Source organism: Eriocheir sinensis, chromosome 52 (genome assembly GCF_024679095.1).
Source record: "Eriocheir sinensis breed Jianghai 21 chromosome 52, ASM2467909v1, whole genome shotgun sequence".
Taxonomy (NCBI): Eukaryota; Metazoa; Arthropoda; class Malacostraca; order Decapoda; family Varunidae; genus Eriocheir; species Eriocheir sinensis.
Window position 1 is genome coordinate 468,210 of NC_066560.1, and position 16,540 is coordinate 484,749.

At 45.7% G+C, this 16,540-nt stretch overlaps 1 protein-coding gene across 3 annotated transcripts in view; it reads left to right on the forward strand.

The window, feature by feature from the left end:
- The window catches only part of LOC126982860 (relaxin receptor 2-like), a 259,491-nt gene that overhangs the window by 106,847 nt on the left and 136,104 nt on the right, over nt 1-16,540 (forward strand). For all 3 annotated transcript variants that reach the window (XM_050835130.1, XM_050835131.1, XM_050835129.1), the window contains exons 7-11: nt 4,939-5,007; nt 8,212-8,358; nt 11,709-11,780; nt 12,262-12,330; nt 15,443-15,514. In XM_050835130.1, the coding sequence (XP_050691087.1) occupies nt 4,939-5,007; nt 8,212-8,358; nt 11,709-11,780; nt 12,262-12,330; nt 15,443-15,514 (429 nt within the window). The remainder of the gene's footprint in view (nt 1-4,938; nt 5,008-8,211; nt 8,359-11,708; nt 11,781-12,261; nt 12,331-15,442; nt 15,515-16,540) is intronic.

The following is a 16,540-nucleotide window of genomic DNA, read 5'->3' on the forward strand; positions in this document are numbered from 1 at the left end:
TACTTCCGTTCCCCTTCATTTCTTCTTCCTTTCCTTCCTTCAGCTTTGTCATCCTATATTCCCAAACCCCCTCCTTCCCAGTTTCCTAATTCCCTACTTTCTCATCACTTTTAACATCAATTCCCTTCCTTTCTTCTGCCCCCTCTTTTCTCTCCTGTCTTCCTTCTTCCCAGTGTCTCACCCCATAATGCCCATTGTCTACTCTCCTCCATCTCCTATCTTCTTTTCTTACCTTTTACATTCCCTGTCGGCCTCCATCATTGCTCCCTGTTCTCATTAATTTATTTTTCTCTTCCTCCCTTCCGTTCCCCCGTTCCCACCTCCTTTCCCTTGATCTCCTCACATCACTTGTTTCATGGCCTGTTTCCTCACCTGTTTCTTTATCCGTGCATCACCTTGCCTTCCTCACACCTGCCTCATGGCCCCTGTCTCACTCTTACATGTCTTACTCTCACTTTACATTTACTTAACTCACCTGCCTCACTTTCATGCCTGCTTCACACACACACACACCTGTCTCACACACACCTGCTTCTCACACACCTGCCTCACACTCACACCTGCCTCACACTTACACCTGCCTCACACTCACACCTACTTCACTCACACCTGCCTCACACTCACACCTGCCTCACAATCACACCTGTCTCACACACACCTGCTTCTCACACACCTGCCTCACACTTACACCTGCCTCACACTCACACCTGCCTCACACTCACACCTGCTTCACTCACACCTGCCTCACACTTACACCTGCCTCACACTCACACCTGCTTCACTCACACCTGCCTCACACTCACACCTGCCTCACACTCACACCTGCCTCACACTCACACCTGCCCCTCACACACACCTGCCCCCACACTCACACCTGTGTCACTCACCCCTGCTTCACTCACACCTGCCTCACACTCACACCTGCGTCACAAACACCTGCCTCACACTCACACCTGCCTCACACTCACACCTGCATCACACTAACACCTGCCTCACACTCACACCTGCTTCACTCACACCTGCTTCACTCACACCTGCCTCACACTCACACCTGCTTCACTTACACCTGCCTCACACTCACACCTGCCTCACACTCACACCTGCCTCACACTCACACCTGCTTCACTCACACCTGCTTCACTCACACCTGCCTCACACTCACACCTGCTTCACTCACACCTGCCTCACACTCACACCTGCTTCACTCACACCTGCCTCACACTCACACCTGCCTCACACTCACACCTGCCTCACACTCACACCTGCCTCACACTTACACCTGCCTCACACTCACACCTGCTTCACTCACACCTGCTTCACTCACACCTGCCTCACACTCACACCTGCTTCACTTACACCTGCCTCACACTCACACCTGCCTCACACTCACACCTGCCTCACACTCACACCTGCTTCACTCACACCTGGCTCACACTCACACCTGCCCCACACCTGCCTCACACCCACACCTGCCTCACACTCACACCTGCTTGATTCACACCCGCCTCACACTCACACCTGCCTCACACTCACACCTGCTTCACTTACACCTGCCTCACACTCACACCTGCCTCACACTCACACCTGCCTCACACTCACACCTGCCTCACACTCACACCTGCCTCACACTCACACCTGCTTCACTCACACCTGCCTCACACTCACACCTGCTTCACTCACACCTGCTTCACTCACACCTGCCTCACACTCACACCTGCTTCACTCACACCTGCTTCACTCACACCTGCCCCACACTCACACCTGCCCCACACCTCACACCTGCTTCACTCACACCTGCTTCACTCACACATGCCTCACACTCACACCTGCTTCACACACCCACCTGCCCCACCTGCCCACACCTCCACACCTGCCTCCACACCTGCCTCCACACCCCACACCTGCCTCACACTCACACCTGCCTCACACTCACACCTGCCTCACACTCACACCTGCCTCACACTCACACCTGCTTCACTCACACCTGCTTCACTCACACCTGCTTCACTCACACCTGCCTCACACTCACACCTGCTTCACTTACACCTGCCTCACACTCACACCTGCCTCACACTCACACCTGCCTCACACTTACACCTGCCTCACACTCACACCTGCTTCACTCACACCTGCTTCACTCACACCTGCCTCACACTCACACCGGCTTCACTTACACCTGCCTCACACTCACACCTGCCTCACACTCACACCTGCCTCACACTCACACCTGCCTCACACTCACACCTGCCTCACAATCACACCTGCCTCACACACACCTGCTTCTCACACACCTGCCTCACACTCACACCTGCCTTACTCTCACACCTGCCTCACACTTACACCTGCCTCACACTTACACCTGCCTCACACTTTCACCTGCTTCACACACACCTGCCTCACACTCACACCTGCTTCACACACACCTGCCTCACACTCACACCTGCTTCACACACACCTGCCTTATACTCACACCTGCCTTACTCTCACACCTGCCTCACACTTACACCTGCCTCACACTCACACCTGCCTCACACTTACACCTGCCTCACACTTACACCTGCCTCACACTCACACCTGCTTCACACACACCTGCCTTATACTCACACCTGCCTCACACTTACACCTGCCTCACACTTACACCTGCCTCACACTTTCACCTGCTTCACACACACCTGCCTCACACTCACACCTGCTTCACACACACCTGCCTCACACTCACACCTGCTTCACACACACCTGCCTCACACTCACACCTGCTTCACACACACCTGCCTCACACTCACACCTGCCTCACGGTCACACCTGCTTCACACACACCTGCCTCACACTCACACCTGCTTCACACACACCTGCCTCACACTCACACCTGCTTCACACACACCTGCCTCACACTCACACCTGCCTCACACTCACACCTGCTTCACACACACCTGCCTCACACTCACACCTGCTTCACACACACCTGCCTCACACTCACACCTGCCTCACACTCACACCTGCCTCACACTTACACCTGCCTCACACTCACACCTGCCTCACACTTACACCTGCCTCACACTCACACCTGCCTCACACTTACACCTGCCTCACACTCACACCTGCCTCACACTCACACCTGCCTCACACTCACACCTGCCTCACACTCACACCTGCTTCACACACACCTGCCTCACACTCACACCTGCCCCACACACACCTGCCTCACACCCACACCTGCCCCACACTCACACACCCACCTCCCTCACACACACCTGCCTCACACACCCACACCTGCCTCACACTCACACCTGCCTCCACACCCCACCCACACTCACACCTGCCTCACACTCACACCTGCTTCACACACACCTGCCTCACACTCACACCTGCCTCACACTCACACCTGCCTCACACTCACACCTGCCTCACACTCACACCTGCTTCACACACACCTGCCTCACACTCACACCTGCCTCACACTCACACCTGCTTCACACACACCTGCCTCACACTTACACCTGCCCCACACTCACACCTGCCTCACACACCTGCCCCACACCTGCCTCACACTCACACCACTTCCACACACCTGCCTCACACTTACACCTGCCTCACACTCACACCTGCTTCACACACACCTGCCTCACACTTACACCTGCCTCACACTCACACCTGCTTCACACACACCTGCCTCACACTCACACCTGCCTCACACTCACACCTGCTTCACACACACCTGCCTCACACTCACACCTGCCTCACACTTACACCTGCCTCACACTCACACCTGCCTCACACTCACACCTGCTTCACACACACCTGCTTCACACTCACACCTGCCTCACACTCACACCTGCCTCACACTCACACCTGCTTCACACACACCTGCTTCACACTCACACCTGCCTCACACTCACACCTGCTTCACACACACCTGCCTCACACTCACACCTGCCTCACACCTCACACCTGCCTCACACCCACACTCACCTGCCCCACCTGCCTCACCTTACACCTGCCTCACACTCACACACACACCTGCCTCACACCACACCTGCCCCACACTCACACCTGCCTCACACTCACACCTGCCTCACACCCACACCTGCCCCACACCACACCTGCCCCACACCCCACACCTGCCCCACACCCACACCTGCCTCACACCCCACACCTGCCCCACACCCACACCTGCCTCACACCACACCTGCCTCACACCCACCTGCCTCACACTCACACCTGCCCCACACCCCACACCTGCCTCACACTTACACCTACCTCACACTCACACCTGCCTCACACTTACACCTGCCTCACACTCACACCTGCCTCACACTAACACCTGCCTCACACTCACACCTGCCTCACACTTACACCTGCTTCACACACACCTGCCTCACACTCACACCTGCCTCACACTCACACCTGCCTCACACTTACACCTGCCTCACACTCACACCTGCTTCACACACACCTGCCTCACACTCACACCTGCCTCACACTTACACCTGCTTCACACACACCTGCCTCACACTCACACCTGCCTCACACACACACATGCCTCACACTAACACCTGCTTCACACACACCTGCACACTCACACCTGCCCCACACCCCACACCTGCTTCACACACACCTGCCTCACACTCACACCTGCCTCACACTCACACCTGCCTCACACTTACACCTGCCTCACACTCACACCTGCTTTACACACACCTGCCTCACACTCACACCTGTCCCACACTCACACCCGCCTCACACATGTCTGGCTTATCTGCCTCATGCTCACATCTACCTCACACACACTGAAATCTGCTTCTCTCTCTCTCAAACACACACACACACACACACACACACACACACACACACACACACACACACACACACACACACACACCTGATCCACACGCACATAACACCTGCTTGCCTCACACCTGCCTCACGTTTCCCCCGCAGCTTCCTGGACCACAATGAGATCGCCGTCCTGCCGCCAGGTGTCTTCCGGGGGCTGCCGCTGGACAAAGTGTGAGTATAGCTGGCCCGTCACAAGGAGGAGGAGAAGGAGGAGGAGGAGGAGGAGGAGGAGGAGGATGCATTGAAACATGGACGAGCAGGCAGCAGAAAGCCTATTGGCTCATTGCGAGGCTGCCTGCTTTCAGAGATTAAATCAATCCGTCAGCCTCAGGAGTAACCTGCCGAAGGAATTAAAGCACTACTGTACATACTCGTGGTTATCCATTCACGTCACCCCCTGTTCCCGCAACGCAATGCGTGGGTCCTCACGCGGTGCAGGACCATCCGTGGCACCAGCGCCGCTCCTCGGGTACCACGACGACGTTGCAACGCTGTGCATGGTGTGTATGCGCCGTGCGGCGGGCTTGCGGCTTCAGTTCCTCTCTTGGACTAGCAACAGCATATACCTCGCAGCCACCACCACCGCCTCTCACCCCCGCCAGCGCCCTCGTCAGTAGACCTTGTCGCCACTGCCTTCAACTATGCCTAAGGACACCACCAAGAGATCACGGAGGGGGGCTTCTTTAGTTTCAGAGTCACCCAAACCTCCAACAACCCGCGGGCAACCTGCCTCCAAGCCTCTGGTGTTTGTGGCACCTGCAGTTCCTCATTTCCGTAGACAGCAACAATGGCCCTGCAGGTCTCTGGTACAATAAAACTAATGGTGTTGTGGGCTTCTCGGAATGAGTATTGCAGACTCTTGCATGAGTCACCCGTGGCGAGGAAACGTAGGGTGATAGCCACACGCAGGCCTGGCTCAAGGGATTCTCTTCAGAATGTGCGTTGCTTTTGAATGTGGGGTGTGACAAGTTCAGCTGTTTCACTGAAGAGGTCCTTGTCAATCCGGGTAAAATTCCTGTACAGTTCTGGACTTTCGATTGCCAACTCCTCCATCAGGTTGTCATAGTGGCCTAGCTCCACTCTTCTTTGCAGGTACGGCCAAGCCCAAATCCTCCTCGGCCTCCTCTTTTTTCTGTTTTTCACTTCCAAGGTGGACCTTCACAACTAACACCAGTATCATGGCGTGCACATACTCCAGGATGGCCTCCATTAATTATGTGTCATTGCTGTTTGCTGGTGTTATACGGGCAAGGATGTCTTCAATATTCTCCATGTTGATTCAGCAGGAGGGGAGTACTTCTTGCTGCACGTAGATGTTGACGGGAACTGCAATGAGAGGTGTGCAGCACGGCCCTTATGTACGTACCTCTCACGTTTACCCACCGACGTACGTGGGGATAACGTGAGGATGACGCAGGGTCGTAACGCACCACGTTACACATACGGTATACGTACGTGGGTGTTACGTGCTCTGCCACGCACTACTTGTGGGGGTGTGGCCTCTTGTCGTGGCAATTCGGGTAAGCATCACGTCATGCTTGCGCAGTGCGTAGGCTTAATACGCATTACCTCGTACTGACGTTATGGCGTCCCTATGTTGACCGTGCAAGCTTTACGTACATCGGCCCCTGACACGTATCCAGTTGATCGCGGCAACAAACCGCGCGTATGGCCACGTATGGGCCAAAAATCACATACGTGAGCATACGTGGGCTTGATACGTAAATGTGTGACCGAGGCTTGACCGAGGCATAAGAGGGAGAGATATAATGCAAACAGGCGGAGGGAGACAAGAAGCGAGAGAAATCCAGAATACAGGAAAGAAACATGAGTAAAGAAGAAATCATGAAAGAGAAGGAAAAAAAGATAAAAGATAAAAAAGGATTTCTTATCTACTTGTATTTTATTTTTGATCTTCACTTTTTTGTTCTTCTTGGTGGTTGTTTGTCCGACTCTGTGTTTGTTCGTTTGAGGCCGTGTGTGTGTGTGTGTGTGTGTGTGTGTGTGTGTGTGTGTGTGTGTCCATCGTCACACGTCAGTCTATTTATCCCCTTTTGTACCTTTCCTACTATCTCTCATTCTTTTTCCCTCTTTTCCTCCCTTCCTCCATCCTCGAAAGGAAGAAGAAGAAGAAGAAGAAGAAGGAGAAGAAGAAGACGAAGAAGAAGAGGAGAATATTGAAAATGGTTATGATGAGGATGAGGTGGAAATAGGAGGAGCAGGGTAGTAAAGGGTAGTTTAACAGGTAAATGAAGAAGATAGAGCGGTAGTGACAGTGGTGGTTATGGTGGTAGTGAGGTGGCTACAGTTGCAATAGGGACGAAGATGGTTGTCTTAAAGGGTGGTAACGGTGGTGATAGTGATAGTATAGAATGGTGATAGCACCAGTTGTAAGTGATAAGGAAGCTGAGTAATAATTTCATAGAAGGGGTTGTGAAAAGGATAATGATGATGGTAACAAATGGTGGTTGAGGTGATGCTGAGGCTGTTGGTGGTTACAGGGGTGGTTATGGTGAACCTGACAAGGATGGTGGTAGCGGGGTGATAGTGAAGATGGTGACGGTGATCATGATTTTTTTTTTTTTTTTTTTTTTTTTACGTGTACGCCTATAGCGCCGGTAGGCTTGCTTGAGGGACCTGGATGGTAGTCGGCCCCAGCCCGTCATGGCGCAGGCAAGTGTTTATAGTGGCGCCATCTTCTCTTGGCTCATGCTGCCCCCCGGAACTCCTTCTTGATTCACTTTGGACGGTTTCCTCGAGTCCGGGTTGATGGGTGGTCTTCAGGACAGCATGTGGGTAGTTTTAAGCCACTCGGCGGTGACTGAAAAATCCGAGTGGTAGCGTGGGGATTCGAACCCGCGTCGTACTTCACGCGGTGAATGTGGGCCCAGCACGCTACCACTCAGCCACCGCCTACCGAGCGAACGAGAAAGCAAAAAACAGCAAAGTGATATCTTCTCCATGAAAAATCAAGTGGAAACAGAGAGAGAGAGAGAGAGAATCTTGTCTCTTGTCGGTGTTTGTTTCCATTAATCTCTCTCTCTCTCTCTCTCTCTCTCTCTCTCTCTCTCTCTCTCTCTCTCTCTCTCTCTCTCTCTCTCTCTCTCTCTCTCTCTCTCTCTCTCTCTCTCTCTCTCTCTCTCTCTCTCCCAAATACTATATTATTTTTTTCCATCGCCTTTGTCTCACTCTCCTTCTCTCTTCTTGTTCCCCTCCGTCTCTTCACCTATATAGTTTAACACACACACACACACACACACACACACACACACAAACAAACACGTACACAACCACACACAACTTTCCCCGCCTCCTCACCCAACAGATTACCTCTTTCTCTCCCTCTCTCTCACTCCCTTCTCCGTCTCCTTCCAGGTTTCTCTCCTACAACCTCCTGCAGGACGACGACGCAGCCCTCGACGGCCTCCGCTCCCTCAGCAGCCCCCGGTACCTTCACCTTTGCCACAACAGGATCGCGGATATTGACCTCGTCCTCGATCGCGTACCCGGCCTCAAGTCCCTGTGAGTGCTGATGGTAGTAGTAGCTTCTGTAGTAGCAGTAGTAGTAGTAGTAGTAGTAGTAGTAGTAGTAGTAATAGTAGTAGTAGTAATAATAGTAGTAATAGTAGCAATTGTAGTTTTATAAGTGGTACTAGCAGTAGTTGTAGTAGTAGCAGCATTAGTAGTTGTAGTAGTAGTAGTAGTAATAGCAGTAGTAAAAGTAGTAGTAGTAGTAGTAGTAATTGTGGTATTAGCAGTAGTAGTAGTAGTACCAGTAAAAGTAGTAGTAGTAGTAGTAGTAGTGACAGTAGCAGTAATAATAGTGGTATTACCAATAGTAGTTGTAGTAGTAGTAGTAGTAGCAGAGTAGTAGTAGTAGTTGGTGTTCTTGTTAATTGTTTTATTGTTTATTTACGGAGGTGGGAATGGATTTCCTTAATTTTTTTTATGCGCTCTCCATTAAAATGTAATTTTTAATTGTTGTTTTTTTCTTTAATTATCTCTGTTTATATCATTCTTTCCTTCTATGCTATCTCTCTTTTATATTGACTTCCTTTCAGGCCTTCTCTTTCTCTTTTTTTTTTTGTGTGTGTGTGTACACATCTACTTTTACAGCAGGTAGCGTGGTCAAAATATGTTGTCAGTGTAGTTTTTACCTTATTTTATGCAGTATGATATAATATTGTCTCATGTATATTTTTTTTATTATTCTTTTGTATTATTTATACTTATGCGTATTTTAGAGATATCAATTTATGTGTTCTTCATAGACATTTTGTCGAGTGTCCTTTTTTCATACAATGTGTAATTTTCATGCATATTTTCACGTATTACACTACTTCATTTCTTTATATTTGACATGATCATTCCTCTCTCTCTCTCTCTCTCTCTCTCTCTCTCTCTCTCTCTCTCTCTCTCTCTCTCTCTCTCTCTCTCTCTCTCTCTCTCTCTCTCTCTCTCTCTCTCTCTCTCTCTCTCTCTCTCTCTCCTTCTTCTTCTTTTTCTTCTTCTTCCTCTGCTCCTCCTTCACCATTGCCTCATGCATCATAATGGTTCCTTGTCTCACAAAATAGAAAACCAACACACTCCAGCAGACTTTTGTTTTTCTTTATGACTCACGTCGCAAAAGAAAAATAATTGTAAACACAACATCTTTATTCAGAATGATGGAGACAAACACGTTTTCTGCTCGTTGTATTGTCTTAGCACTGTACATCAGAAAAAGATGAGAACTATAGTTTGAACAAAATGAAGAATTAGCATATACCTGAAGAATAAAGAACACCCTTAATATTTGACAGACAGGAAGGCAATAAGAAACAATTGATGGAGAATTTGGGAAATAAGGAGATTATGAAGAAGAAATGAACAATAAGAGCAAGCAGAATACGAAAGAAGAAAAAGGAAAGGTAAAACAAAAAGATGAAAAAAAGAGAAAGAAGGAAAAACGTTATCTCCATATCTATGAAGATTTATCCTACTGAATAAACTTTTTCATGATAAAAGAAAAAGGAGCAGGAGGAAGAAGAAAAGGAGAGGTAGGGGAAGTAGGAGGAGTGAAATTATTATGATTTTCCCTTTTTCCTCCTGTATCGCAATGACTGCGTCCTGTGAGATATTAGTTGCACATCAAGATATCAATAACAATAACACTAAAGACAGCCACCAGCCCCCCTGGGACGACCATTGCACGGCATTAATGTATCGTCGCTATTCACGTGCAAGTTCCTGTAACACGTTTTTTGCGACTCTCCATAAACTGAGTTGTTATAATATATGAAAAACTATTCTTCATGTGAGCTTCAGTTTATACTTTTCGTATCACAAAATTCATGGAAAAAAGAAATATAGTTGACGATAACCAGCAAAGTACGTGTTCCAAATTCTGTTTAATTATAATTCATCTTTGGAGTTCTTATTATTATTACTATTATTATTATTATTATTATTATTATTATTATTATTATTATTATTATTATTATTATTATTATTATTATTATTATTATTATTATTATTATTATTATTATTATTATTATTATTATTATTATTATTATTATTATTATTATTATTATTATTATTATTATTATTATTATTATTATTATTAATCATATTGCTTATTATTATAGTTGTTATCATTATTATTATTATTATTATTATTATTATTATTATTATTATTATCATTATTATCATTATTATTATTATCATTATTATTATTATTATTATTATTATTATTATTATTATTATTATTATTATTATTATTATTATTATTATTATTATTATTATTATTATTATTATTATTATTATTATTATTATTATTATTATTATTATTATTATTATTATTATTATTATTATTATTATTATTATTATTATTATTATTATTATTATTATTATTATTATTATTATTATTATTATTATTATTATTATTATTACCTCCCGAAGTCCGGTCAGTAAGTTTATATATGTGTTTGTTTGTTTGTTCGTGGACAGTCTGCTGTGCACAATTTTGCGGATATCTCAACTAATCTTTCAGGGAAGCTTCGTGTCCATCCAGAATAAAACCCATTAAATTTTTTATGTCATAGGTCAAAGGTCAAGGTCGCACAAAACGTCATTGTGGCCATAACTTCGGTTCTCTTCATCGTAGAAACTTCAGACTTGGTTCATGGAAAGACGCACGTTGCATGGCCTTGACCTTGACCTTGACCTTTGACCTTGACCTTGAAAAGTTCGCCCAAGGTCAATTAAAAAAAATTCATCAAATTTCGAAACAAATGCTTCCATATGATGCATCTTGCATCCAGAATATAACCCATTAATTTTTTTTATGTCGAAGGTCAAGGTCGCACAAAACGTCATTTTGGCCATAACTTCAGTTCTCGTCATCGTAGAGACTTCAGACTTGGTTCATATTTTGGCTCATGAAAAGACGCACCTTGCATGGCCTCGACCTAGACCTTTGACCTTGACCTCGAAAAGTTCGTCTCAAACTCAAAGTTTCCAAAAAATAAAATTTCATCAAATTTCGAAACAAATGCTTCCATATGATGCACCTTGCATGGCCTTGACCTTGGCCTTTGACCTTGACCTCGAAAAGTTTGCCCAAGGTCAAAGTTTCCAAAAAAAAATGAATTTCATCAAATTTCGAAACAAATGCTTCCATATGATGCACAGGATCACAGTTGATGCCCATACCAGTTTTCAGGACGATCTTTGGGGAGGTGTGCACTCTCCGAGTGCTATGCGTCTAGTTATTATTATTATTATGTTTATTTTTTTTCATTTTATTATCATTATCTATTGTTGTTATTATTATTTTTATCCTTGCCATCATTCTCACCGTCACCATTTCTCCCCGCGCTGCTCCCCCACAGCTGGATCAACCACAACCACATAACCATGAGGAGCAGGAAGGTCAGCGCCAACGCCCGCAACGTCACCGAGCTGTGAGTTTTCCTTATCTTGCCGGCAGTCCTCTTTCGCCTCTTTCCTCTTTACCTCTCTTCTTTTATTTCTTCTTCATCTTCATCATCTTCCTCATGTTCTTGTTCTTAATATTGTTATTCTTGTTCTTAATCCTCTTCCTTACTCGTATAACATTTTCTGCTATATGACCTTCAATAGACTTGATAACTAAGTTTTCATGTGTCACATAATTCTCTCTCTCTCTCTCTCTCTCTCTCTCTCTCTCTCTCTCTCTCTCTCTCTCTCTCTCTCTCTCTCTCTCTCTCTCTCTCTCTCTCTCTCTCTCTCTCTCTCTCTCTCTCTCTCACTTTCAATTTTTGGAATTCATGGTTCTGCAGGGTGTGTAATTATCCATTTCCGATACAAAAATGAAAAGAGAGAGAGAGAGAGAGAGAGAGAGAGAGAGAGAGAGAGAGAGAGAATCGTCACATCTATACACAGCATCCCTGTCTCGTCCCTCAGGTGGATGGAAGGTAACCGTGTGGTTCTCTCAAGAGGAACCTTCAGAGGATTCACAAACCTTGAAGCTTTGTGAGTATATGATTCTAAACGCCTCCTCCTCCCCATTCTCCTTCTCTAATTCTACTTCACGACTGAAGTGTTAAAGGTAGTAATTTCCTCGTATTTCTCTCTACTGTAAAATTTCAATGTCCCTTTCTTCCTTAAAGGCTCATGGTGTTCTCTTCTATTTCCTGCCGGCACGTTGCCGGAGGGAGAGGTGGGTGGGGAGGAGCCTTTATCTATTATGTCCTGTCCTACCACACGTAGATTACTAGTAGTAGCGGTAGTAGACAGACACCCTCGCCATAGACCGCCTGGTCTTCTGGTGTCTGTTCTTCCTATGTATTCCCATGTATTCCTTCTCCTCCTCCTCATGCTCTTGCCCCTCCCTTTCCTCATCCTGCCAGTTAGTCACGCTAGCTCCTGAAAGAGTAACCATACGTGTACAACATTTTTCAGTTTCCTGCTCATGGTCTTAACCAGCATCGGGTTCCTTTCTTCTCTCTCGCTGATGAACTCTGGAGCAATTTTCCTTTGTCCGAATTTCCGGTTTCCTATGACTTCAACACTTTCAAGAGAGGAGCATGAAGACAATTCTTGAGCCGTTTTCGAATAATCTTTTCGAATTCTCTTCCATTTATCCTTTTGGGGAGCGGGACTTCATCAGCACCTTCCCGTTTTCTCTTTTTCCCCATAACTGCTCCCTCTGATGTAAAAAAATGGTTCTCTCTCTCTCTCTCTCTCTCTCTCTCTCTCTCTCTCTCTCTCTCTCTCTCTCTCTCTCTCTCTCTCTCTCTCTCTCTCTCTCTCTCTCTCTCTCTCTCTCTCTCTCTCTCTCTCTCTCCTCCCTTCCCTCCCCTCCCCTCCCTAAGCCACACCCCGGGCCGTCATCTCCCAAGGTTCCCGGCCTTGTGATCAGGTCCCCAGGGTGGTCTTCCAGAGGATAATGATGGGTAGGCAGAGAGAAGAGTCTCGCCGGCCCTTTATCTTAATCAAATGTTGTTGTTGGTGGTGGTGGTAGTGCTGTGTGTGATGGTGGTGGTGGTGTTTGTCATGGTGGTGGTGGTGGTGGGTGTGGTAATTCCGGTGGTGTGTGTGAAGGTGGTGGTGGTGACGATGGGAATAAAGTTGGGACTTTTTGTGGTTATTTGGTGATGACGGGGTGAAAAGTAAATACAGGGTTTGAAATAGAAATGTGTGTGTGTATGTGTGAGAGAGAGAGAGAGAGAGGCGAAGTGGCAACAAAGATAGCCTGAGACAACCACACTCAAAGTGAAATGAAAAATGGAAAGACTATATGTATGTGACCGTCTCTCTCTCTCTCTCTCTCTCTCTCTCTCTCTCTCTCTCTCTCTCTCTCTCTCTCTCTCTCTCTCTCTCTCTCACAGGAGTTATCTTTTATTATAATTATTTATTCCAGTCTTGTAAGTCTCTCTTTTTATCTCTAGTGATCAAGCCATCTCCATCACTCCACAACCATTTTTCTCCCTAAAAGCATGTAGCCAACCCTTCTCAGTAATTGGTGCCTGACCTGTATGTTACATTTTCTCCATCTGCTAGTGAATATACCTCTAAAAATGACATGCATGATTGTGTAACACGGTTGATTGACGTCGAGTCAAATGTAGACTATTATTTGCGTATGGGTAAGTTTTTCTCCTTCCTGCCCCAATACTTCCTTCTGTTTACTCATAATGAGTTTTGATCATATCTGAGACGCTCTACATAGAACATTGTACATGCTTTTAAATTGATTAAAAGTAAGACCATGGTCAAAATATACTGAACATTATACAGAGGAAATGTGAGGGATCAAGGCGGGTGTGGTACATTTCTTCTCAGCTTTTACGAATAAGGACAAGGAAATGCTGGTGTTTTTCTATTAAAACCTGAACATACATCCTTAGTGCTTATACTGCAGCAGTTGAATAACCAAAAATATATGATATGTGAAAGAAATTAGGCAGACAAGCTTATTTACGCCGACGATCTAGGAGCAATAAATGCAATGTTTTGGGTGGAATTGCTGGCTCCGCCCACCGGATAAGCTCCTCCCCCCCTACCCCCCTAGCTTTACCTCACAGTGAAGAGCGACCCGCTGAGGGCCACTCCATGTATTATTCCTCCAAGAGTCAGACTCACTTATGAAGTTCGATTGGGAGGGCCTGCTCGGGGCCACATCGCTGCCAGACTTAGCCTTTCAAGTAAGGACAACCATCGGAGTAGCTGTCATCACGCGTGGAGGTGAAGGAGGAAGTGACATGGTGTCCTTGATCACTGGCAACGTCGGAAAGTAAAAAAAATATCACGTGTTGTAGAATTTTAACAATGCATTGTGAGACATTCATAGCACTACAGTGACTTTTTAATGTGTTCAGAATATTCAGTACACAATTGCAAATACTAAATAGCTGACATATGGGAAAGTGATGTACTGGGGGTGGCATGGCAGCGCAGTGGAGAGACTCGGGCCCCATCCAATCCGACTTCGTGTTTGTGTCTGACCATTGCTTAAATTTCTTTTATTTCACTGTAGCCTGGCGCAACCAACATATAAACACTGAATACAGTCCTACTTATGCTCACGCAATCAGATTACCTAATTATGCAGTGGTGATAAAAAGACAAAGTTGTGAACTTTTCTCATTACGGGCGTCCTTACACGAAGGCACTGCAAAATAAAGCCGAAAGAAGATTATGAAGAAAAAAAAAACTACTTATATTGTAGCATTTACTGAGTACCTGCTTTGGGTGTATCAATTTGATGCACGATTTCATCTAAGCCTTAGACGATTTTCTTATTTTTTTATCAAGATGTAAATTTAGTCAATGGCATCTCTGCAACAGGTTCAAAGGGAAGGGATGAGTGGCTGACATGGCTATTTTTCAACATAGCTAAGTTTTAAAACATGGCCTTTAGTAATTAGAATAAGTGGATGTATTCAGAGATGCTTTGAATAAGGATTACTTCAAGCTCTGGAGGCAGAAAGACGTACTACTAACAATAGTACAAGTACTACTGCAACTACTACTACTATTACTACTACAACTACTGGAATCATTGCTAATACTATCTACAACTTCTAGAATCATTACCATTACTATCTCTACAACTACCATTGTATTACTTGGTCTCCCTTAGATTTCTGCGCCACAACAGAATCACAGACGTCGGGTATCGCGCTTTTGAGGACCTGAAGAAACTGAAGGACCTGTGAGTATCGTGTTATTTCCTCCTCTTGTCAGTTCCTGTCGTTGATTCTTCGTTTATTATTCATTCAGTTTTTACATATTGTACCTCATTACATGAGCTATCTCTGCCTTTCATTTTCTCCCCACTCTGATTTTTTTTACATAAATTTAGTAATTTTTGACTCTTTGGTATTTATCCTAGTCTCTCTCTCTCTCTCTCTCTCTCTCTCTCTCTCTCTCTCTCTCTCTCTCTCTCTCTCTCTCTCTCTCTCTCTCTCTCTCTCTCTCTCCAATCCCTTATAAGCTCTCCAATCCCTTAAAATAAATAAAAGTCCCGAACCTGACAAAGTATATCCTGTACTGCTTAAAAAAACAAAACGAAATACTCTCCTCCCTCACAACCGTATTCAATATGTCCTTGCGACAAGGCATCGTCGCTTCTGATTTTTAAGAAAGAAGATAAAAAATACCAGGTAATTGCAGGCCTGTTAGTCTAACTTCAGTTGTAGGTAAGCTACTCGAGAGCATAATTAGAGACAAAATTGTGAGTTACTGAAAGCCACTCATTAATTGGGGATTCACAACATGGCTTCCGTAACAAAAGATCCTGCCTATCAAACCTATTGACCTTTTATAACGACCTTTTCTCAGTTTATGACGTAACCAAATCATTGGACGTAGTCTATCTTGATTTCCAGAAAGCGTTAGATAAAGTCTCGCATCACAAATTACTTAATAAATTAAAGCAAATAGGTATTGACGGTCAAGTACACCAATGGATCTCGAATTGTTTGAGCAACAGATAACAAAGAGTGGTGATCAACGGATTTCAATCAGAGTGGGCACCAGTCACTAGTGGCGTCCCTCAGGGCTCGGATCTTTGCCCAGTGCTTCTCATTATTTACATCAACGATGTGGATGTTGGACTCAATAATCGCATTAGTAAATTTCCAGACGACACAAAGATTGATAACTCGGTTCTCACCGACGAAGACAGGCAAAGCCTCCAAGAGGATTTGCGTAAAGTTTCAGCTTGGTTTGATAGATG